At 54.5% G+C, this 24,584-nt stretch overlaps 2 protein-coding genes across 2 annotated transcripts in view; both read left to right on the top strand.

The window, feature by feature from the left end:
• Positions 1–300, top strand: part of LRRC23 (leucine rich repeat containing 23) — a 6,004-nt gene extending 5,704 nt beyond the window's left edge. The window contains exon 6 of the mRNA XM_074159468.1: positions 261–300. Coding sequence (XP_074015569.1) covers positions 261–300 — 40 coding nt within the window. The remainder of the gene's footprint in view (positions 1–260) is intronic.
• Positions 301–3,576: 3,276 nt separating this feature from the next.
• Positions 3,577–9,247, top strand: ENO2 (enolase 2). The gene is made up of 11 exons (XM_074146999.1): positions 3,577–3,661; positions 4,617–4,712; positions 5,003–5,061; positions 6,083–6,152; positions 6,342–6,475; positions 7,147–7,369; positions 7,822–8,019; positions 8,148–8,349; positions 8,559–8,667; positions 8,805–8,863; positions 9,178–9,247. The coding sequence occupies exons 1-11, from the start codon at positions 3,577–3,579 to the stop codon at positions 9,245–9,247; spliced, it is 1,305 nt and encodes a 434-aa protein (XP_074003100.1).
• Positions 9,248–24,584: the final 15,337 nt, after the last annotated feature.

The raw sequence follows: 24,584 nt of genomic DNA, 5'->3' as shown, positions 1-24,584 counted from the left end.
GGTTCGATTTATGGCTCCCAAAAATCCTACGAGATTTTCTGATTTGCATAAAAATAATTAATGAGCCTGGAGTGACTGGAATTGTTTATCCTGCACACCCACTCCCATTCCCTGGCTCTCTCACCCTCGTCTGTCTGTGTCTATCCCCTGTCTGCCTCTCTCTCTTTCTCTCTCCATCCTCTACGTGCTGTTTGCAAAGCTTTGCTAAATCCTGACTCATCGCAGCTCTGGGTCACATGCTGTTGTCCCGGCCCTATCAGGGGCGTCTCCATCCTGCTGCTGCCGCCGCCGTTGGCTTAGAGGACACATCATCTCCCCTTGAGGTCCTGCATCCCTCCTCAGCTTCGTCCTCTCTCCTTTCTACCAGCACTTTCTCAATCTCTCGTTCACCCCTGCCCTAGGAAGGTAAGTGTCTCCCCACGGCCAGCACCCCTCTCACCGCATGCATGTTTCTGCTCCCCATCCTGTGCCCTCCAAACCTCACACGCACTTTGGGGTCCCTGCGGAGAAGGACCACGGTGAGCGGCACTAAAAACTAAACTCCCCTCACTTCCCCCCGCCCTGCTCCTCCCACCTTGTTCTCCTCACCGCCACCACCCCCCCACCACCACCCCCCTTCTCACTTTTCTTTCGTGTTTTAATTTCAGGTACTCCCTCCTTCCCTACCCCCCCCGGCAAACATCATGTCAGATGTGAATCTAGGGACTTGCAGGAGGGGGGCAACCCACAAGGATAGGGGTGCTCCCAAGGGCATTGCCGGGAGGTGCTGCGGGATGGAGCTTTACCTGGGGGAGGGCGGGGGGGGGGGGGAGAGGTGGGGAGAAGGCGAAGCTCAGTTTGGGGACTGCTGAGGGGAAAGGACCCAGCCTCACAGCAGACCAGTCTCCCCCCTCTTCCCCCACCCACCCAAGTCTCCCGAGGTGTTGACATAAACACAGGCGCTCAGCCGGGTCCCAGGGAGAGGGAGGGAGGAGAAGGGGGTGTTCTCTTTTCCGCACAGCCCCACACCACACAGGGGAGGGAGGAGGGCAGCGGGGAGAGGAGGTGACAGTCAAGCGAGCAATAGCTGCATCAGCCACGACACTGCAGCAGTGCGGGCTTCCTGGGAGCAGTGCCCAGCCCGAGGGAATGGCAGCAGCACCGGGGACCGATGGCGGTGGTGGTGGCTGGGGTGGGGGGTGTAAAAGGTCTTCGCCATGCTGGCCTGCCCGGCGGGGAGGGGGAATCGCTGCTGCAGCGCGAACTCCAGCCCAGACGATGCCCTGGCGACACGCAGTGCCACGAAGCAGTGCCCACGGGAAGGCACTGCAGCAGTGCCAGCCTCCCCAGGTGCCCTGCCCAGCCTCCACTCCGGCTCCCCTCTCCTCCTCACTGTGGTCTACGGGCTCCCGGCTATGGCTCCGTCCCAATCCTTTATCCTGGCTTATCCGCCTCTGACCTCCTTTCAGGACAGTGCAGCTGATGCCAGGGATTTCAGGGTGGTTCTCTGCGCTGCTCGAAGGAGGGCAAACACTGTTCAGAGGGGACACGGGGCAGCAACACAAGTGGAGAAAGGGGTGTGAAGGAATGGAGAGGAGAAGACGGCAAGTGAATGATGGGGTGGGGCAGGCAAGGCTGGATTTGGGCTTGTCATTCGGCTTCCAACAGGGGCAGGTGGATGTGGGCAGAGGGATGTGACCACAGGCAACGTGACCACATTAAGCAGAGAGGCACCGCAGCTGGCACGGGGTCTTGCTGCCAAAGATCACTTTAAGGGTGTCCTGTGGAGGCTGTTGGGGCATGGCCAGGGCACTGCTGCAAAGGAAGATCGCAGCCGCGCGGGCACGGCTCTGGAGGAAGTTCCCGCGGCGTGTGCCAGATGGCGTGAGGAGCCCTGCCAAAGCGGCTGATGGGGGATCCCAGCCCAGATGGACATGGTGGAGGGCCCTGCACAGGCTCCAGAGAGCCCTGCTGTCGCGGACTGAAACTCCCCAGTACGGGAAGCTCTCGCCGAAAACTTCAGAGCGGCGCGATCTCCTCACGCTTCTGCGATTTCCACCCACCCGAGGCAACGGGGTCCAGACCCTGGCTTCCCCCAGGCTGCTTCTTAGCTCCCCTCAGTGCTGTGATGTGCTATTTGCAGCACCCCCCCCGCTTCACACCCCCCCAGACCCCCTGTGGCGGGCCATACCCCTGCCAGGTGTTACCACAACCTGGTTCTGGCTGGGGACCCGTGGTTACCCCGGCCTCGGCCTCTGCACCGAGTTCTGCGTGGGGTTGAGGGAATGCATCGTCTGTGGCAGCCGGGGGAGGAAAAGCTGCCGGTGGCGTGGGGTGACACACACCTCCCTCCCTGACGCTCCCTCTCCGGGGGGGGATGCAGCTCCCCGGCATCGCACGGCCCCACGGCCAGGGGAATAAGAAAAGGTGGGATGGGGGGAAAACAGGTTGTTTTGGACCTCCTAGGGAGCCCCAAACTTCAGCTCTTTCCAGCAGCCACCCTCACCCAACAGCCCGTTGTCCACTTCAGGTTTAACCAAAACGCCGGGTTTCGTCACCCAACAGAGACTCCTCCTGGTCTCATCCACTTCTCCATCTCAGGGGAAGGTCCAGGTCCCCCCTCCCTTCAGAGCACTCTCTCCCACGTCGGAGGCACCACGGCCTTCAGTAAGATGGCTCCCCGGGGCTGCCAGCCTCCGCCACGCTCCTGTCGCTTCAGCACAGCCTGACCTGGTGGGGAGACGGGGGAGAGAGGAAGGCTGAGCTGGGGGGACATGGAGGCTGGGGGTCTGCAAGAGCCAGGCTGGGGCAGCTCCCCCCACCGCAGGCTGGTGAGGGGCTGAGGGTCCCCGTGGGGCAGCCGCCCCCCCGGCTCTGCCCCAGGCAGCCGCCGCGCCGGGCTGGCTCCCTGCCCGCCATGCAGGGACACGGCGGCCACTCGCTGCCTGGCCCTGGCAGGGACCGTCCTCGCCTCCCGGCAAGGGGAAGGAGGACGCCGGGAGCCTGTGCCTTGTCCTTGGCACCAGGGCTGGGGGCACCTGCCGGCTGCGCCAGCTGATCCCCCCCTCTCTGCTGCCCGTGGGTGCTGTGGCACCCTCCCCGTCTCTGCCACCCAGGCTCACATCAGGAGACCCCAAAAAGGGCAGCGCAGGGAGAGAGCGCGGGAGAGCTCCCACTTTGTCACCGGCAGCAGCAAAGGCAGAGGGTAAATTCAACTGGATAACCAGTTCCTGGACAAAACGTGGGTAGATTCTCACCGTCTGGGTTTTAATAGGAACTTCTAAATTTTCTTGAGCCAATAGTTTTAGCTCCAGCTCCCAAGGCTGCTTTTCCTCGAGCTCCCTTCTCTCTGTCGGTGTCTTGTCTAGGTATTAGAAGGGTGAGCAGCATAACCTGGGGCCTCTCAGAACTGAACATCTCCTCTCCTCTCCTCTCCTCTCCTCTCCTCTCCTCTCCTCTCCTCTCCTCTCCTCTCCTCTCCTCTCCTCTCCTCTCCTCTCCTCTCCTCTCCTCTCCTCTCCTCTCCTCTCCTCTCCTCTCCTCTCCTCTCCTCTCCTCTCCTCTCCTCTCCTCTCCTCTCCCCTTCACAGACTCACCATGGCAGTCGAAAGGATCCATGCCCGCGAGATCCTGGACTCCCGTGGGAACCCCACCGTTGAGGTGGACCTGTACACACACAAAGGTACGTGGGTGAGAAGAGGTGGAGGGGGAGTCCTGCCCACCCCGGTGGAGCTGGCGCTGCACAGCAGCCTGGCACCCTCTGCCGAGAGCGCGGAGGGTCTTCTCAGGTGAACCACCAGCAGAGAGCAAGCCAGGGGACCAGGCAGAGACCAAAACTCTGCTTGTGTCTGAGCCACAAGCTCAGCAACTCCGCACACGTGCTGGGCAAATCATGAGGAGACAGCTGGCTGCCGTATATGTGACTTGAGCCACGTGCCTGCTGGTAGCAGGGACAGAAAGATTCGTTAACACAAATATATTTACCTTCTTGTTGCATCCCCGTGATGCCCTGCTGCAGCTATGCTTCTAGTCCTGGGACACGGTACAAGTTTGGAAACACATCCATGGCCATGCTCATGAGGCAAGGGAAGGTTTGTCCCCGAGATCTCTGTGCAGGCATCTACATGCACATCTGTCTCAACTGGAAGAGCTGCATCTGCACTGGGCCCGAAGCAAGGTGGGCTGAGGGGTGAGGAGCAGTGAGGCGCCAGAGCAGGCGTCCGACCAGTCTCTTCCTTCTTCACGGAGGCAGAAACCCAGCCCCAGTCGGAGGGGGAGAAAGCCACTGGCAGCTGTGGGTGAGGCTGTCCCTGGAACCAGGAGGAGGGCTGAGGAGCCAGACTTCCACCCGTCACCCATAGTTCTGGGATCAGTGTGGACCTCTGGGTACTTGAGATGCAGGTTTCTCAGTCTGGAAGCTCTGGGTACATTTATTTCTGCCACGCTGGTGCTCCACTTCCAAGAGGTGCTCCACCTCTGAGAAGACCAGCCATGAGCAGCCAGCCAGTGGGACCATCCGTTTGCACAAGTGGTTGCCACATCCTTTCCCAGGAAAGCAGGAGAGAAGCAGGTGCATGAGGATTTGCCCTCCTTTTCACCCTCTACTCATCTCACACCCGTGTTTTGCTGTTCCCCAGGCATGTTTCGAGCAGCGGTCCCCAGCGGCGCGTCCACTGGTATCTACGAAGCGCTGGAGCTGCGAGACAACGACAAGTCACGTTTCCTTGGAAAAGGTGGGGAGATGCCTGCTCTGCACCCCGTCCCTGGGGGCTGCCTGTGCGTGGGGCTCTCCCGGAGGGTACCGCTCATCCACTGGCGTGACGTGGATGTGTCCCACTGCCCTTAGGGAGACCACGGAGGCACAGACGTAGCATAAAGTGAAAGATCAGGCCTCCATCTTCCCTCGCTGTCTCCCTCTCTCAATCTCTCTATTGGTCCTCTCTCTCCCTCTTTCCACTCTCCTCTTTGCCTCACCCTCTCTCTCTCTCTCTCTCTCTCTTTCTCTGTCTTTTCCCTCCTTTAGGGGTCCTGCAGGCCGTGGATCATATCAACAGCACTGTCGCCCCAGCTCTCGTGGGCTCTGTAAGGATTTCTCTTTGTTCTCCCTTGTCCAACGCTTACTCTGGTCCGTCTCTGTCCCCTGATCTCTGTTTCTGCCTCTCTTCATCTCACTGGGTTAACAGACGTAGTGATGCTCTCTGTGAACCTGGGCACACCCCTCCTGCCCTCCATGCCTGTACGTGTCCACAGTGATCTTTTCTCTGGGCGGAAAGGATTTAACGCTACCCGGTCCACCGCAGCACCCGTACCACCTAACTAGTCCCCTCGATGCTCCCTGTAGAGCGCCCTCGCTCTTTCAGATGTGCTCCTCCTCAAGCACTGAGCCTCATCCACATGCCTGTGGCCTCACATCCGTTCGTCCCACCCAGCACTCATGGTGTGATGAGCAATGACCATACCGTGCAAGGTCTGGCAGCTCCCCCAGCACAACCTTGCGGAGCGATGGTGTCACATCTGCAACCCGTTTACACCTGAAGACCTGGAGCTTGCTCTGAGGAGAGCTGAGCTGAAGCCACATGTGCAGCTCATGGCGGGGGTCTGGCTGAGAGCCCGGCTCTCTCCACCCCTGAAAAACACCTGGCCTGGTGAAGGGCTGCCTGTGTTGCACCTAATCCTGTTCTCCACCTCGCTCCCAAGGATGGCTCTATCCAGTCTACATTCGCTTGCTTGGGGTTGAGCATGTACTGTTGTTCTGCCTAGCTTCTGTGTGGCCACAGCACCACAAAGCTCCTTGGAAGCTGCCAAAAGGCTGGGTAAATCCCCCAGGGAGTCCTGCATCCCCAGCAACGTGTGGCCTTGCCTGGGCTGCAGATGATCCCCCTCTCCAGCACGGGTACATCTACGCTGCACCGCAGCAACCGTCATCGCGGTTACCTAACCCGACTAAGGCACTAATTTCCAGAGCTTTGTGTGTATATGTTCCCCCCACGAGCTAAAAAGGCCCCTGTACACCCAGCTTCTCCATCAGCGCCTCCTTTCTCACACGCTAGAGCCAACAGCTCTTCTCAGCCTCCCCTCCTCAGGAGCTGTTTCTTTCTTGCAGGGCCTCTCTGTTGTGGATCAAGAGAAGATAGACAATCTGATGCTTGAGATGGACGGCACAGAGAACAAATGTAATTCATTCTTTTTTTTTTTTTTTTTTTTTTTTTTTTTGGCCTGGGAAGTAAAGAACGTGGGAGGCTGCAGGGCTGGAGCGGGGGGCACTCTCAGAGCTGTGGTGAGCCCAAGGCTGGGCTTGCAAGGGTACCTGCTGGACAGGAGGTTACTGCCTGAGAAGGTTAACTCCTCGGTTTTGCCCACAGCCAAGTTTGGTGCCAATGCCATCCTGGGAGTTTCGCTGGCCGTGTGCAAGGCGGGAGCTGCAGAGAAGGACGTCCCCCTGTACCGGCACATTGCTGACCTGGCTGGCAACTCCGATCTCATCCTTCCTGTGCCAGTAAGACTCCTCCATCCTTGACATCCACCTTCAGAAACTCCAAAAGAAACTTCAAAGGGTGTGTTGGGAGGTAGAGAAGGAAGGGATATAGGACCAAAACATCAGCTGAGTGCACTGCACTCATCAAAGAAGCAAACCAAGGCCTGAGATTTGTCACGTTTCAATGCAGAAAAGAGGGGTCTGAGGAGGATACGGCAGAGGTTCTGGTGGGGGCTGACTGAGGATCTCACTCTTAGCACAAGAATCAGAAGGCATCATGTAAACCCTCTGGGGCACAGTTCAAAGCAAGGGCATATAGGTCTTCACACCAGGGGTAGCTGCCCTGTGAAACTCCTTCAAAAAATGTGTTGTGGATGCTAAATTTTATTCTGAGTCAAGGAGAAAGGTCCTAACGTAGCATTGCTAATAAACCTACACAGACAAACGCATAGAGCTTGGGAGTTCTCTGAGAGGGAATCGGGTGGGAAAGTCTTCTTCAACCATTTGCATTGAGCCACTATTGGAAGGAAGACCCTGGAGTTACGTGGCTTTGGTCAGACATGTTTTAGCTGATGTGTTAGGTTACCTTGTGGGATGTGGCATGAATGGGCATGGTGACTCATCTGAGAACCTCCTCTAGGTGGTGCCAAGACCGGTTCCTTCAGCTCTGATTCTCTTGTGGACTCTTCCAGGCTTTCAATGTGATCAATGGAGGTTCCCACGCAGGCAACAAACTGGCCATGCAGGAGTTCATGATCCTGCCTGTGGGAGCTGAAAGCTTCCGCGATGCCATGCGCATCGGGGCTGAAGTCTATCACAACCTCAAGAGCGTCATCAAGGAGAAGTATGGCAAAGATGCTACCAATGTGGGTGATGAGGGAGGCTTTGCCCCCAACATCCTGGAAAACAGTGAAGGTAAGAGCCCTGCAGAGATGGGGTACCCATGCCTGCAATGCTGTGGCTTCCTACATTTAGCTCACAGCTTTCTCCAAAGATTGGTTCAAAATATGATGCCTCAGTGTCATTGACCTCCTGTGTTAGGGAATGGTTTCTAAGCTCCTTCTCCTTGGGGTGGTCTTGATCTCTCACAGCCTCTCCATACAAACCTTTCACCTTTTCCAAGGCTTTCCCCCAACTTTTCACTGAGCTGTGGATTGCATTTTAATTCCTCCTTGTCCTTTTGGACTACGGCCTCCACAGATCCACAGATCCTTGGCAAGTTTCTCTCGCACTCTGCACTGCCTTCTACCTATCCATCCTGCCATCAGACTCTCAGGTTCTCAGGACCCTCCCAGGGGAAGTTCCCACTAAAAGTCAGAGCTCTCTGCATGGGCTGACTCTCATGACTGTAACTTTCCTCCTCCCAGCCCTGGAGCTCCTCAAGGAAGCTATTGACAAGGCGGGATACACAGACAAGATTGTCATCGGTATGGATGTGGCAGCCTCCGAGTTCTACCGTGATGGCAAATATGACCTGGACTTCAAGTCCCCAGATGACCCAAGCCGCTACATTTCTGCGGATGAGCTGGGCGACCTCTACCAAAGCTTTGTACGTGATTATCCAGGTGAGCCGCTTTGCTTGGCAGTAGGGAATCAGCACTGGTGTTGCGTACTTAACAGGTACATCCTCTCTGCGTTTTTGGGGTGCGAAAGGAGGCAGCTTTCACTCACGTCTCTTCTGTTGTCCCTTCAGTGGTCTCCATCGAGGATCCCTTTGACCAAGATGACTGGGAGGCCTGGTCCAAGTTCACGGCCAATGTGGGGATTCAGATAGTGGGAGACGATCTGACAGTGACAAACCCCAAGCGCATTGAGCGAGCTGTTGAAGAGAAGGCGTGCAACTGCCTCCTGCTCAAAGTCAACCAGATTGGATCTGTCACGGAGGCTATCCAAGCGTAAGTACAGCCCACTGCCCTTGCTGTCATGTGAAAGGGTTGGTAATGAACAACAGCAGGGTGTCACGCCATCCACTGGATGAATAGACTTTTGTCTCTACCAGAGCGTAGGAGGCTGAGAGCAGGAGAAGAGGGTGCCCGGATCTCACCCTGTGCAGGTGGTGGTTATAGGAGTGGGAGCTAATGGCTGCATTTCTCGCTCCTTGCAGCTGCAAGCTGGCCCAGGAGAACGGCTGGGGTGTGATGGTGAGCCACCGATCTGGGGAGACCGAAGACACCTTCATTGCTGATCTGGTTGTAGGACTGTGCACCGGGCAGGTAGGTGAGACCCAGGCCATGCACAGGCCTGGAGGAAAGCAAAGGGGTGTGAAGACAGAATGCCCTGTCCCATCATGGGAAACTGGTACAAGTCATAGCAGTGTCTTACAGTGTTTGTTTTGGGGAATGCTTTACAGATAAAGACGGGTGCTCCCTGCAGGTCTGAACGCCTGGCTAAATACAACCAGCTCATGAGGTAAGGGGCTCCAGGGATGGGAATGCAGAAGAGAGAACGGGGAATTGACTAACTGGGATGGGAGAAGCTGGAAGCCCAAGGGTGGATGGGGCTTGTGGGGGAAACATTATGAAGGCAAGGTGCAGAGATGACAGTAGGATCCCAGAGAGATCTCTGGAGCAGACTTCCTCCCTCCTCCGTGGCAGCAGCTGGGAGGAGCTGAGCTCCTCTGGCCCATGTCAGCTCCCTGGCCGATGCACTGCCTCTTCCGTGCCCTGGTGCCTCTGATGCTCCCTCACAGCAGGGGCCTGACGTGTACTGTCTCTCTCCTGCAGGATTGAGGAAGAGCTTGGCGATGAAGCGCGCTTTGCCGGACACAACTTCCGCAACCCAAGTGTTCTTTGAACATCGCTCCCAGAGCACAGCCACCCTGCTGCTCTTTCCCACCTCACAGACTCTGAAGCCCCCTTCCCTCCACTGCTCCCTTTTTGGCTCTTTCTCCCCCCTCCGCCACCCGGTTCCCTCTCACCTCAAACCCCCCCTGAGTTCAGGTGTCCCTGGCTAGTTGTACCCAGGTGAAGGACGAGAGAGAGACCTACACCCTGTCCCTCGCTTTGGGGTCATAAGCATTTCTGGATCTAGGCATTGTGTGTCTTTTGGTTTGGTTTGTTCTTCTGTGTGCAGGGCCATGTCTGAGCCACTCTGTTCGCTCTGTGTCAGACCAGGGGAGTATGCTGCCCGGTGTGTTTCCCTTGTCCGCCGAAGCATGTGCGGTGAACATACGTGCGTCGGCTGGTGTGTTCGGACAAGTGTCGCACCTGTAGCTGTGTTTGGATGAGTGTCGCCAGTGGCTCGCCCTCGTTGTGCATGTGTGTAGGTGTACGTGTACCGGCCTACGGCGTCCTTGTTCCCCAGGCGTGTGATTGCACCGAGCCGTGGTGGGGACCCGAGTGTCCCCTCCTTCCACCCCCGAGTGCTGTGCTGTGTTGGGCTGTGCTTGCCAGCAGCTTAGCGTTGACGTGCACTGCTGTCCCTCACTGGGTGTGCGTGAGTGTGTGTGTGCGTGCTGTCTGTCTCTGGGTCAGCACATAGTACTGTGGGGCGATATATTAAAACACATCCGTACACAAACCCACGCTCTCATTTGCTTCTCGTGACCTTTTTCTCTCTGTTTCCTTCCCTCTTGCACTCCTTCACCCTCTCCTCTGCCCATAATGTCTGCTTCACCTTCTGGACAGCCCACGCTCAGCTGAGCAACAGACAAACTACAGATCCCTAAACTCGATTAAAATGTATTTCACACCTGAGTTGCCTGGCTTGGCCTAATGTTTCTCTCTATACACCAGTGTTTGGGAAATGGGGACATTTCGCCATCAAAGCAGGAGAGGCTCGTGCAGAAAGGTAACCAACACAATCAGAGGGGGCTGGAAAGAGAAAGAAAAGGCCCAAGTCACCCCCACCTCCTTCCACAGCCCTGTCCCACAGCCAGACCGCTCTGTCGGCCACCCAGCTGGGGAATGCCAAAGGGGAAGGCAGGTGGGAGGGTGGGAATTGCCCCTGTCCTCTCCACCAAACCCCGCTGCGTGGAGATCTGCTCTGCAGGGATTTTTAACCGTGCCCTCTGCTGATGTAAAGACCTCAAGGGTGGGCCACATGTGGTCCAGCTGCCCACTGGACTCAAGTGACGGTGAACTGGAACTGCAAGTCTTTGGGAGAGAAAAAGCTGATCCTCCTCCCCCCGGAAGGGGCTTGCAGAGCAGCGGATGCAGGGGTAGGTGGGATGTCAGTCTCCCTCAGCTCCATCTCGTTTGTTTCACAGGGGCAACACAGCAGCAGGTGGGGAAGGCAGTCTGTGCTTCAGCCGGTGCCCCAGCAGGCTGGGTGCCAGCAAACCCCAGCGCCTGCTCAACCAGCCTTATTCTGGACAGACTCCAACGAAGGCGGGAGGCTGGGGGGGGTGCTACTGTGAGAAATCCAACCCAAGCTATGACGGAGAATAAACGATAAAACCACCTTGCCCACCGTTATCGGTTCACGTCAGAAGCCCTTCCATGTACTTGGGCGCAGTCAGGTCCTGCAAACCTCCTGCCCCACGTCACTACAGAAAGTTTCCAGACCGAGGCCACACCAGGATGAGTGAGGACAACGGTAAAGACTGAGGACGCTCAGCAAGTCCCAAGTCCCCTTGGCTATGGCCTGATGCAGCCTTTAAAATGGAAAGACAACACATTAAAACATTGGCATTTCACTGCTGATTCTTTACCAAATAGCACAGAAAAAGGGAGTAAGTCCAAGAAGAGAAAACAAAGGCCCAGAAGAGAAAAGAGGGTGGGAGGGAGAATGCGAGGCTAGAGACGGGATTGGTTTCTAGGGGATCGCTAGTGAATACAGAACAAATCTCGGTGGTAATGAATAGCTTGTGTCCTTGCTGCGGGCCACTTCTCGCCCATGCTCTCTGTGAAGTCTCCCTGCAGCCTCTTGGGCCAGCAGCGCAGCAAAACTCCCCCCCAAACTCAACAGCCCCCCCAAACTCAATAGCCCTACCTAAAGACCAGCCCCACACCTCATGCCCACGGGGGAGCAACCCCACGCAAACCCCGGAGTTGCTGGGAGGCACATGGAGACCGCCGCCGGCCACCATGCCGAGGATCGGCGACAAAGGAGGATGCTCCAGCAGCCGGGCGGAGGGGGGCTGGCTGCCGGACGCCCACCCCTGGGGGAGGCAGCGGGGGACCGGCGCCGCCAGCTCGGGGCTGGCAGCCCGGGCAAGGGGACGGGGACGGGGACGGGGGTGGGGGGCTGCGGGCCAGCGGGTCCCCCGGGCAGGGAGGCAGAGCCGCGGCTGCCTTCTGGGAGCTGTAGGGCGGGAGCCGATCAGGGAATGCTCCATTTTCCCCTACCGGAGCCCCCGCTCCCCTCCGGCAGCACCGGGGACGGGTGGTGCGGGTTGTCCCCTACAGCGGTCCCCCGCGGTCACACCGCCCGCGAAAGCACGACACAGTTGGGTTGGTTTGGGGTTGTTTTTTGGTTTTTTTGGTTAGTTGGTTTTTGTTGTTTTTGTTTTGGGTTTGGTTTTTTTTGTGAAGGGAAGTGCGTTTTGTGCGTGAGGCACAGGGAGCCTGCTGGTTTTTCCAGTTGCACACCTAACTGCTGCTTTCCTTTGTTTTAGATGCTGGGAATTTTGCAAACGGTATGGCTACTGCTTAGGAAGCAGGGCAGTTTTTTATGGAAATAAAAGTTTCTTAGCTTCCATATTCCCAAGACCATTCCCCCTCCCCCCATTTGTCTGAGGAAGGAAATTTAAGTACCCAAGGTAGTCTTGAGTTGCCCGTTCAAATGCAGCAGCACTGTAACAGCCGGGAACGGGTATATACGTCCCTAGGTTGTGGGAAGAATTTGTTGGTGAAGAGTATTTGTTAGTGAAGAGGACAGTGAGGTATCACCACATCCCTGTGTCACAAAAGATGCGTGAAAGCACGGAGGTGATGGCAATGCGTTGCGCCGTAGCAGTGCCTCACCTTGGTGCCTTTTCTAAATCGAAAGAGTCCACCATCAATGGCCCAATGTGTATAAGGAATATACGACTCTGGTACGTGTGCTTGGGTCACTGCAAATATTTATCCTTAGCCAGTGCATCGTAAGATAGATGCTGCTTTCTCTTTGCCTCTGTGGCAGAGATTTGGTTCTAGTTTCTTTGTGATAGAAATGCCCAAATGCTTTGCTCTTCCCACACCCGCAGACTCCTGTTGTATAAGCTGGTGTTTCCATCAGCTTGCTGGGCTACAACGTGCATTCAATCCGAGTGTGGGGCACAGCACAGAGGTGGGGTGGAGACCTGACAGTCATCTGTGAAGGAAAACATTTGTTGGACAGGTTTTAACGCTCAAATCGTACTCTGTTTAGATGACATTTTCAGAGCAATGTTGAGCTGTTAAAGGGGTAATTTAACACTAGCCCCCTCCTCCTTTCCCTCTCCCAGCACCTGAAGCTGGCAGAATTGTTCTTTCATTTCTAAATAGGTGTGTGTGGCCATAAAGGAGCTGGAAGGGGAGATGCCACTGACCTAGGCTTGTTGTAGAGTGCACAGGGAAGCCTTAATGATGAAGAACCACTGAATTTCTCTGGTATCTTTTTGTCCCTCTCAAGAACAATGGGGTGGTATTCAGCCTTGGGAAACCAACATCTTTTAACATAGGAGGCCATCAGAGACACCCTTCTGCTTAACATCTGACAAGAGGTCCAAAAATTTGGGTGCTGGGTAATTGCTATAAGGTGCTGGCCACCCTATTCTAATGAAGAAGAGTATTAGGTTCTGTTGCTGGAAGGCTGAATGCAGACAGGTTGTCAGGAGGACATTATAAATCTCACTCTCTGAATGAAGAGCATTAAACACCTCGGTGTCGAAGCAGCTGTAACTGTGTGCTGTGCCACGCATGGGGGAGATAAAACACCTCTGTAAATGATGCAGGTGCCACAATTTTGGGTAAACTGTGTGCACCTTCGGGGTCTCTGCTGGCACAGTGCACATCCTGCCATGCCTCAGAAATCAGCTGTGCAGCTATGACACGCTAGCACATCTAGTGGACAAATGAACTGGGTTGATGGGTAAGGTTGCCACCCTTGCCCCTCACTTCTAGAAGCTGCCAGAGTGGCATATGAACGAACCTCCACAATTAACACCTCCCTGAGCTGCAGCCCAGGCCCAATTGGCTTGATTAAATGGTAAACTAAAGCAGCTCATTGTTTCATTACCAGTCAGTGAGCCATCCTCGCCATGGGGACAGCTGTTGCTGGGAGGCTGGTGAGACTGGGCAAGGAGGTTTATAACCTTCTTGGTGTTTCATTTACCAACAAACACCAGTTTGCTGGCATTATTTGTCTGAGTTTGAGAGAGCAAGCCAGGAGAAGCCATCCTGAGTGGCCCTGGCTGGGTTCTGGCTTGGAGAAAGATGTTCCCCAGCCCTAGCACAGGCTAGAGGGCTTCCTTGATTATTCTTTTAAACAAGGAGACTACTACATGCTGTATGTCTGCACTGTCAAAAAGGGAAACAGGGCTCTGTGTATTTTTAGAATCAGAGTTTCATAGGAAGACTGAGCTGGGGAGGAATGTCTGGAGGTCTCCACTCCAAACTCCTGCTCACAGCAGGGCTAGTCCCAGAGCTAGATCAGGCTGCTAAAGGCCTTGATCAGGTGTTTTCCAAACATTTCCAAGGGGGAAGTTCTCCAGCCCCTCTGGGCACCTGTGCCAGTGCTGAGCCACCCTCAGGAAGGAGGTTTTCCCTTTATCTAGTCAGAATTTCCCTTGATGCAAATTTTGTGACCATTTCACTGCGCTTCTGTCAGAAGAGCTTGGCTCTAATTTCTCTATAACTCCCCCCCCTCAAAAAACCCCAAAAGCTGAAGAGAGTAATTAGTTCCTCCCTAACCTTTCTCTTCTCCAGGCTGAAAGAATCGGCTCCTTCAGCCTCCTCTTGTACGCCATGGGCTCCCACACCTTAACTATCTCATTGCACACACACCCCCACCCCGGACTCTGTCTGGATACTGTCTGTCCCCTGGCAGAACTGGAAAGCAGTGGGATGATGCAGCTGGAGAGGCCTCACAAGGCAGTGTGTCCCACCTCCCTGCTCCGAGGGAGGACCAGCTGCACCCCAGCGAGCTTGATACGTGCTTGCCGAGCCTCCTAGCTGGCTCAGGCTCCCCAAGCCATTTATCCATCCTGAAAAGATACAGCTAATAATACTGTATCTCCTACCTGTCTGAGGTCTTCAACTTGTTGATATCAGTTTTTATCAACTTGTCGATAATTTCATTTCCCATGTTCTGCTGTCAGTCCAACTTGGTCTCTCTGCACAAGCACACACGACCACGTGTATTTCTCTCGTCTATTTTCCACTTATGCTAACTGTCCTGGACCAGAATGAAGTGTGGTTTTACCTAGCAGCAATTCGGCTAGGAGGATTTCCTAGCAGGGAAAGGGAAACTTTGACATCTTCAGGAAGGCTGACAGCAACCATGGGTTCCCTCTTCACAGCCCTCTGGACGCTTCCTGGTCACATCCTCCACAGCCTGTCCTCAGCCAGCCATAGACCCAGAAAAGGTCCTGACCAGCTGCACCTGTCTTCAATCACTCATTGTTTTTCATCCCACTGGCCAAAAAACTCGGCCTTTTTAATGGAGATGCTGCTTTTTGTCTGCAAATAAGCCCTCAGAAGTCAGGAGTACACAAATACAAATTGTTCCCTTCCCCTCTGGTCCTGTTTCTCTTTTGAGTCACCTCCCATGTCTTTTCATAAACTAAGACCGCAGGCTTTACAGGAGACAGGCCACCCTTTGCATGGTTTCTTGAAGTAACGCTACACCTAGATAAGATTTTCATAAGGCATTGGGGTGTCTGCCTCTTCTCTTATGGAAATAATAAGTGACACTAAAATCTTGATAATAAATTTAACATTCGGTGAAGTCAAATTTTTGAACTCAAGCAACTGACCTGGTTATGGGAGATGATGATATGGAAGCCACTTGGGGCTTGACTTTGTGGTTAAATAAACTTGGTATCATGTGTTAGTGATCCTGAAGACCCTGGGACTGAAGGGCCCAGCCTTCCACTGTAGCTTTCACAGAGGCTTTTGCCCAAATCACAAACCTTAGGGATCTGGGTGTTTTGTTTAGCATCCAGAAAACAGGGATTTTGACAAGATCTTCCTCCTTCATGAATCATCACTTTGGCCTCTAAGGATCACACTCATTATGAGCACAGGATGCCAGGCTGCCAACTCCTAAGATAACAGTTTGAAGCAGCCACGACAACTGCAAACACTACTACCTCAACAGCAATAATAATATTCTTTCTTGTTTTCTGGGGCTCAGCTCGGTGAGACACTTTGTGAGGCAGACAATACTTACCTCTGTGCTTGGGATCAACAGGGTGTTCTCTTCAACGTAGCACCTCGGCCAGACAACATTCCGAGATGTTTCAGACCGACCACCCAAAACCAGTGGGCATTTTTGCAAACGTTAGGCAGAGCTTTTTTGATCCCCCCGCTCCCCGTGTGGAAACCAGAAAGTCCTGGGGAACAATAGCACCCCGGGATTACTGCTGACAGGGCGGAGGCTCTCGGCGAGGGTCAAGACAAAGAGGTAGGTTGGGGAGAAGGGTGGATGAAAGAATGAATGAAAGCTGGAGACATGAGGCATGCTTGTGTTGTGCAACGGGGTGCTGCGTGCCAGCGGGGCTGGCTCTGGAACCAGAGGCACCAAGAGCCACACTGGGTCCAGGATAAATAGGGAGGCCCCGAAATTGTACAGTAACCACTGGGAAGAGGGTGTGGAACAAACACGTTGGGAGCCATCGGCTTACAAGGGTGTTGCAGGGACATTATTATTAATGTTTTTAAAGCGTTCGGGTGATTAGCACTACAGAAAAACCCACGAGGAGATGAATGCATCTGTATCCAGTGCTGGGTTTGGATGCCGTACAGTAAATAGTGCTGGGAGCCATGTAACGGACAAGAATTACTGAATAAAACCCTGTTGAGAGTGCACCATCCAGCCTGCTCCCTGAAAGGTCCTGCTGGGGAAATATTTTGTGATTATACTTAAAAGGCTATCAGAGCGCAATACAAGGACGTGCCCATACACATACCAAGCCTCTCTTATTTAAACGTGCGGACAGACATGCCTGCCTCTGTACCATGCAGCCTGGGTCGTGCTTGTACTGCCAGCCTTAGTTTCTGAATCCAAAATGGTCAGGAAGGGCAGCGTTTGGTCACTTGTGGCTTCTCTCGGGCCCAGGCTCCCCAGCTCCCGCTGGCCGTTGCCCCCAAAACAGCCAGGGGGTAGCGGGAGGAGACCCTTACACTGACTTACCGGGTAACAGAACCAACAGCCTCTCCCCCTTCCCGAAAGCCTTCTTTCCACGGCAACTTTTCCAAAATGGCCATGAACTTCTCAACAGCGAGGGGAGAGGCAGCCGCTTTTCTAACCGCTCCCCCGCGCCTCACCGCACGGCCGCCTTTCTGCCGCCGGGGGAGGCGGGGGGGGGGGGGGGGCGGGGGCGATGTGGCGCCGCTCAAGGCCCGCCCGGACCGAGGCCTGCGGCTCTCCGCAGCCCTACCGCTGCCGTGACCACGCTTTGCGGGGGTGGGGGTGGTAGTGTCGGGGAACCGGGACAACCCTCTCCTCCGCCCCCGGTGCGGCGCGGCCCGGTCCGGCCTCCCCCCGCGCCGGGCTCCTCTCCCTTTGTGCCGTTGCCTGGCAACCGGACGGGGGATGGGAGAGAGGGAGGGAGGGAGGAAAGGAGCGCGCGCGGCGGCGCGCGCCCGCCCCGCATGCTGATGAGCGCCAGGCAGGCGGCCGCCGCCCCCGCCCCCCCCCCCGGGAGGCCTCGCCGCAGGCCCCGGCTCCGCGCCCCCTCCCGGGCCCGCTCCCCGCCTCCTCCCCACCCGCAGCCGCCGGGAGCCCGGCCCCGGCCGGCGGCTCGGTGTCTTCCCCGTTCCACCCCGGGTGTCGGTGGCCCCGGGCCCGTCCTGCCTAAAAAGGCTCCTCCGGGCTCTCCCCCGGCCTTTGTGCCGGCGCCGGGAGGCGAGAACCGGGGGAGCGGGGCGCGGCCCAGGGGTGGCTGCTCGCCCCGCGCCCGGGTGTCTTTCCTCCCCCAGGGGCCCGCTGCTGCCCCCCCGCGGGTGGGTTGGGGCCGGGATGGGGGGGGTGGGGGGGTGGGTGTTTCGCGGGGCCCCGGCGGGGAAGGGAGGCGGGGAGGGGCGGCGGCGAGCGCGGCTGGCGGGGGGAACGGGGACGGAGCGGAGGGGCGGGGGAGGAGGGGGCTCGTTCTGGGCTCTTCGGAAATGGGAGGTGGCTAAGGCGGGCAGCGGTGGGAGCGATGGGAGGGCGGCGGGGCAGAGGCGGCGGCTGAGCGCGGGGAGCGCGGCGGCGGAGGAGGGGGCGACAGAGCCGCGGGGCCGGGGGGGGCCCTGCTCCCTGCCGCACGCCCCCCCCCGCCTCCACCACCGGAGCCGCTGCCCCCCGCCACCCACCGGTTATTCCAGAGCCGCGAGAGGAAACGAGGGAGCGCGGAATAGGAGGAGGGAGGAAAGGGGGGGGGGGGGGGGGTTGGAAAAAGGAGGGGGGGGCGGCAGCGTTTAAATCCCTTCCCCCCGCTCCTCACCGCCTCCATTCCTCCCTTCATTCGACCTCCCCTCCGGAGCCGCCGGTGAGTCCCTCGCCCGCTCACAGCCGCTCCCTCCCCGCTTGTCATTTTCGCCCACTCGCTGCATTCTTCCGCGGGTGGGTTTGGTTTTGGGGTTTTTGTTTTGTTTTTTTTTTTCTTCCCCACTCCGGTCCGTCTGTTGGGGGGGGGGGGGGGGGGGGTGTGAGGCGGCGGGGAAGGAAGGGGGAACAGCAAAGTTGGGGGGGGGGCGAGGGCGGGATGGCGGTTAACCCCCGCGGCGCTGGGGAAGGGCCCCCGGTGGTGCCTGCCCCGGCGAGAGGCCGGGAGGGGGCCGGGCCGCCGCGGGTCACGGCGGCTCGGCTCGGAGGCGAGAGCGGGGGGGTGTCCATCCCGTTCTCGGCGGTGGCGGCGGGGCAGCGCTCGTAAATCACCGGGAGGGGGGGGCACTGATTACGCTCCCTCCCCGCCCGGGGCTTGTTTGCCTTGGACGGCGGCGGCGGCGGAGCGCCTTCCCTCCGGAAAGGGGCTGGGGGTGGGGGGACACCAGCGGGGGGGGGGGGGCGCTCCGCGCCCGCCGCCGGGGGTCCCGGGGCGGGAACACCCCCCGCCGCGCTCCCGGCGTGACGTCACCGCCCGCGGAGCCCCCCTCCCCCCCCCCTTCCCTTTCCTCGCAGCGGGAAGTTCGGCGGGGGGTGCGGGGGGCCAGGGCGAGGCGGGAGTTGCGAGTTTGAGGTGTGCGGGTCGGTGCGGGGAAGGTTGGCACCAAAAACGCTGGAGGAGCGGGGGGGGGGAGGGAGTCAGCCCGCACGCCGGCCCCCAAAGCCGCCCCCTCCTGCCGGGGAGGCTGGTATTGTCCCCGCTTTCCTCGGGGCAGCCGGGCAGCGGGCAGGAATATTAGGAAATCGTGTTTCTGTGGAGGTCTGAGCGCTGAGGAGTGCGTCTGGCACCCCCCCCGGTTCTGTGGCAGGCAGGGGTGGGATTCAGCCCCTCCCGATGCCACCCTCGGCCTTGGGGACCCGCTTCCCTCTCCGCCGAAACGCCAGCTCGCTGCTTGGGGGACCAGGGAGCGGAGGAGATCCGAATGCTTGGGCAGCACCGGGATGGCGTTCGCGCTCCCTTTGAAGCAGCTGAGATCCCACCGGCGTGTGGGGCTGGTTGTCCATTTTGCTATTTAGGTCTCTTTTTTTTTTTTTTTTTTTGGGGGGGGGTGGTGGTGGTGATGAAGCAGCGTCCGTGTTTCCCACACTGTCCTTCTGTCCGTGGCCGTTCTGCCCTTCTGGCTTCTGCAGGCTGCCGGCCTGTGGCTGCCGTGGCTGTTGTTGCCCAGCGAATTGCCGGTTGTATTTTGCCGAGTGGCCGCTGTGTGCTGTTGAAGTGGCAGCCATTTGGTCACCGTGGCACTACTTTACGCGTTGCCTTTGCTTGCCGTTGAGTTCTGCCTTGGTGGCTATTGTAATGTTCCTGAAGTTGCCTTCCAGATGGGCAGTGTCTCTCTTTGCTCAGTGGCTTGTGGCTGCCTCCGGCGAGTTAACTCGGTTGCCAGGATGGCTACTGTATGAATTTCTACGGCTTTTGTCTGCCGGGTCTATTTTGCAGTGCTGTGGTTCTTGAGGAGCGGCATGTCCTTACCGAGCTGGCCACTCAATTCCGTTTTCGTTATCTCTGAATCCGCTGGGTGGATTGCACGGGAACCGCTACGCTTTCCAGCATTGAGAAAGTAGCGGCCCATTATCCCAAGGTGTGTAGCAGGAGAGCAGAAAAGAAGGAGCTGGAAATGCCATTCGGTTTGCGTCCACCTGAATGGTGGAGCACGGTTACACGTCCTGCAAGTGTGCATGTGCCTAAAGCTTCAGAGTTCGGCCCTGGCTTCCCACCGGAATCAGTGTGCCGGTGTCAGCGCATCAGCCAAGTCACCCAAATCCCACAGCTGTTAGAGTTGAAAGCTGGACCATCCTTTCTTCTAAGCCCCAGGGTATTGTGCATCACTGGGCTGCATATGCATCCCCGAGGGGCTGGAGCGCCAAGATCATCACCTATGGATGGGACGCTTGTAAATGTGAATGGTCAAATTGTTTGTTGTAATGAATTTCATCCTTTTTTTTTTTTTTTTTCCCTGTTTCTTGGCCCAGTTATTTTTACCTTTGTTGGTTGTTGTGTAGTCACCAATATTCGTTTGTGTATTTCCCCAACTTCTTGGGAATGATCTGGTCTTTCAAACCAGACTTTTCCAATTGTGACTCACGATGGATCTTTTCAAGTATGGCCATTAAGAAGTGAACATATAGTACCATGCTTCATGCTGGAAACAATAAAAACCCTCCAAACATTTGAAAATTAAATGTGCAGTGAATCCTAATGAAGAAGATTAACAGGTTTAACCTGCTGCGATGGCCTGCCTTTACCTCTCTTTGTATGCATTTACCTCCTCCCCCGGATTTTGCACCCCTTGGATACCTCTGAAAGGTTCTGGCATTCTCACCTTCAGGTTTGTCTGCTCAAGGAATTCCAAAATAATAATGGGCATGCGAGGAGCTATGATTCTATAGCATAGTGGGATCACTATACTAAAAGCAGCCTGATCTATATTTTTCCTCAAGAGAGGGAGTGTCTGGTCCAGTTGGACTAGATGATTGTTGTAGGTCCCTTCCAACTGAAGTATTCCGTTCTATTTTTATGTGTAGCCGAAATGAATCGGGCAGGCTTTCCTCTTCCCAAAGTTCAGCCTCTATCACTCTTTGCGTACCTTCCTGATTCCCCCTGGAGTTCCCTCATGTTCATCAGCATTTTTCTGGGTGATGGAGGTAGAGTTGATGGGACCAGTCACAGTGTAGGAAGGATTATTTATTTACCCGATCTGGGGTGTAATACCTTTGCAAATGCAGTCTCTGGAGCTGGTCCGAGCATTTATTCGGCTGTGCCACTCCTTAAATATCTACCTGAATGTTTACCTAATCTTATATTTTTTTTTTTTCTCTTTGCATGTCTGCCTTTTCTGCTGAGAACCTAGTTTCCTCCTCTGTCAGGCTGTGTCTTCCCCAGTTCTGTTCTCTCTTTCTCCCATTCTCTTTTGGACAAATAAACTACTTTCTTGCCTCCAGTGGATTTTTTGATCTCTTTGTTGCCCCATTAGGAGATGCTATGGAAGTATCAAGTATATTTCCTGCATTTATCACTTCATCTCTTCCATCTGTACTTCTTGAGGACTGTTCCTAGTGAAATACAGAGTAGTAGTGCTTTACACATTTCTTAAGGGCCAAAGGAGAAGGCAACACAAGTTCTGAGAGTGATTAAAATTGGAGGCATCTCTGAAAAAGTCATGCTTTTAACCAAGTGAGCTACACCTAGGGTATGTATCCTCTACAGAGTTAATTCATGTGACTGCTGCCTGAGTCTGGTCACAGGAGATGGTTTAACATGAACATGAGATGCTCCCATCTCAGTGCCTTGCCTGAGTTACTGATGCTGCAGTGGTGCCCAAGACATGTATCTGTTGCCAGCCTGGCCAGGTACATGTCCCATTGCTCTTTGTGTCACACTGAGCTGAACACCAGAGAATCTTTCTGCCCTTCCAGTCATGTGGTGGGCAATCATGGGTCTACTACCCATGTCCTCAGTGAGACATGTATGGAGAATGATAAGACACGAGGGGATGTTTCCATCTCTAGTGGTTAGAGCTTCACCTCTGCCTTATTAGTCTGGTTGGCCGATTTGAGCTTTGAGTGCTTAGGGGTGAGGATTTGGCATATGTTAAAAGTTTAACATAAGTCAGCTTGGTAAGGGAAACGATCCCTTCAGAAGCATTGCCTTGCTTCTGATAATGCTCCAGCAGAAATCTCTGACTGTTCTGTTTGTTGTGGCAGCAAACATTGATTTGTTATTGTGTCCTGTAAAAATATCAATGTTTGATTGATTGTTGTGGCAGTATTTTCACCTACAAACCAAAGGGTAACTGCAATATCTTCTCTGAGCAATTTCAGCCAATGATGGTCTGTCTGGGCTTATGCTGAAGAAGGGTAGCTGGTTGCTTTCAATCTTCCTTCATGTTTCCTGCCCTGCTGACAATGTTCATCTTATATCAGTTTAGCTGGAAAATTTTAGTCTTGTACTTCCCTGCCTTACGAGGCACTCGGTGATACCCTGTTTCTTCCACGAGGTCTCTCTGTGTTATAGATCACTTAAGTGAAGGTTGCATTTGAGCAGCCTTCATCCTTTTGGACAAAGGATTTGATATAATATGTGTGTATATATACATTTATGTGTGTGTATATATGTCACAATATATATAAAATAGTCTACGTAACATAACGTATTATATAAGATATATCTTATATTCAATTTTATATTGATATATATAGCATAGTGTATTGGATATAAAGTGTATCTATAGCATAGTATTTTGGATATACTATTGCTTTCAAGCAGTGCAATAGATGGAGTGATTTTTCTCAGAATTATTCAGAGTTTGCCAGACGCATGAAGAGGGTCCACCTTCTATGAAGAGTGTTTTATCTGGCCATGATTATCCATCAAGCTTTCCTCATGCGATGCTAGACCATTACTTTCGAAGTACATTTTCACCCAGAGCTAGATCCCGTCACCTCTTGGCCAGCCTCTCTATGACTGCTAATGACTTTAGCATTGAAAAACCTGTTCTGACCAACTGGCTGGTCCTCTCCCCTCCACAGCACGTGGCAGGGAATGTCACCTGGTGGTCGTTGCAGAAAATACTAGAGTATTAAAAACTCCAGAACTATAAGATTTCCAGTGATACGCTAGATCCCTATGCAAGTTTTTCAAGCGATTGATTTCTCCCATTTTTCAGATTTTTCACTATTTCTGTGTGGAATTTGTCTAGCTTCAGCTCCTGTCCATTGAATCTGGGGTCTTTGTCTTTCAGGTTAAAGAGCCCTCTGCTGTCAGAAATCTTCTCCTTTTGTAGTACTCATAGGCCACCATTCTCAAGTCACCTTCTAACCTTTTCTCTGATAAGCTAAACATATTGAGCTTCTTAAGGCTCTTATTGTAAAGGGGAGGAGTTATCAGACTTCCTTCTTCTTTGGAAGTTCTCAATTTGTCAGCATCCATTTTGGAATACGCGGGTGAAGACTGCACACGCTACTCCCATAATGGTCCCACCAATCCAGTATATAGTCAGGTAAAAACCATCTCTCTATTCCCGCTCCTGAAGAGTATTCCTCTCTTTATGTACTGGTGGGTTTCATTCATTCACAAATAGCCCCCTTGGAAGTCTCATGCTGGGAACTCATGTTCAGTTTTCTATCAGCCGTTAATTACAGGGCCTTTTCAAGGCTTCTGTGTATACTTGGATCTTAATCCTTGAAAGCTGTCTACGTTCTTCTGTTGATGTAAAAATCTTCCATAATTAAAATGCTTGTCTTCCTGTGCGACCCTGTTGCAGCAGTAACATCAGCTGGTCTGTGCCAGAGTTTCCATTCCATCATTTACCATTTCAGCTGCCTCGGTACCACCTGCAAACTTTCTTCAGCTGGTGCCTTCACCAGCTACTAGCATGGCCTCTCAATAGCAAGCTTTGGGGAACTTGCTTTTTGACAGTGGATCCATGCGTGAGGTCTTCTTTGACGGTGCCATAGCTGTACACCAAGCTTCAGGCCACAGGTTGTCACGTGCTGCTTTACAGAGATTACCCAAGGCATTAAAAATGTCTCAGGCAGTAGTTTCACTTGCCATCATGCCTTTTCTCTTGGCAGTCCAGTCTGAGCCTAATGTGGCCTCCAGTCTCTGGGTTCAGGTGTCCACTTGAGAGGGGGAAGCCTATGTCTGTGGTCGGTAAAGCAGGTTATGTATCTGTAGGTGGTAGAACTTTGGCATGAATTGCTATCTTTGGGTTCTCTTGGGACTGGGAAGAATTTTAGATGCTTGTCGCTTTTAATCCTTCATTGTATCATGACTAGGAAGACCTTGATTTAGCCATAACCCTCGTGTTTTCTGATTTCGTTAAATTGTAAGGACTAAAATCATATTTCACTGTGAACTTGGTGAAGTATGTAAGACCCAACCTCTCCTTCCTCCCAGTGGTGTCCCAGCACTGTCACAGGTTCCCGCAGAGGCCGGGGACCTCTGTTCTCTGAGGTGTTCGTGACAACTTCATCTAGCTTTGCAGTTTACTATGAACAGGGGTTTTGAGTGGAGACCTCCAGCGACCTCTTCCTGTGTAAATCTTCCTGTGATACACCGTTGGGCTTCCTTTCCTCAGCGCCGCAGGTGAAGGCAGGATTATCCCACTTGGCCTGTTCTGTTGACCAAGGAAAAGCTGTGGGATCCCAAGCAAAGGAGTGACTCAAAGCTTATCGGTGTCTCGGGTTTGTTATATGATCGTCCCTGTGGCCATCTCCCTGGATCCAGATCACTCCTTTCCTTCTGGATCTGTCTGTCCATCTTCATCTTGTTCAGGCACTTGCCCTTTGTGCAGATGGCTCTCATGTTGACTTCACCATCAGTCGTGAATCCCTAGGAACAGAGAATCCAAAGGGCGTCCTTGGGTCACTGGCTGCAAAGTCCATTTGAACACTACTTTCTTTTGCAAACTTAGTGAAT

This window comes from Numenius arquata, chromosome 1 (assembly GCF_964106895.1).
Source record: "Numenius arquata chromosome 1, bNumArq3.hap1.1, whole genome shotgun sequence".
Taxonomy (NCBI): domain Eukaryota; kingdom Metazoa; phylum Chordata; class Aves; order Charadriiformes; family Scolopacidae; genus Numenius; species Numenius arquata.
This window is presented reverse-complemented; position numbering and strand designations above follow the sequence as displayed.

Coding starts and splice junctions, on each gene's coding strand:
- ENO2 (XM_074146999.1), top strand. CDS start 3,577: ATGGCAGTCGAAAGGATCCATGCCCGCGAGATCCTGGACTCCCGTGGG. Junction 8,350..8,558: donor GTCACGGAGGCTATCCAAGC/GTAAGTACAGCC, acceptor CGCTCCTTGCAG/CTGCAAGCTGGCCCAGGAGA. Junction 8,864..9,177: donor AAATACAACCAGCTCATGAG/GTAAGGGGCTCC, acceptor TCTCTCCTGCAG/GATTGAGGAAGAGCTTGGCG.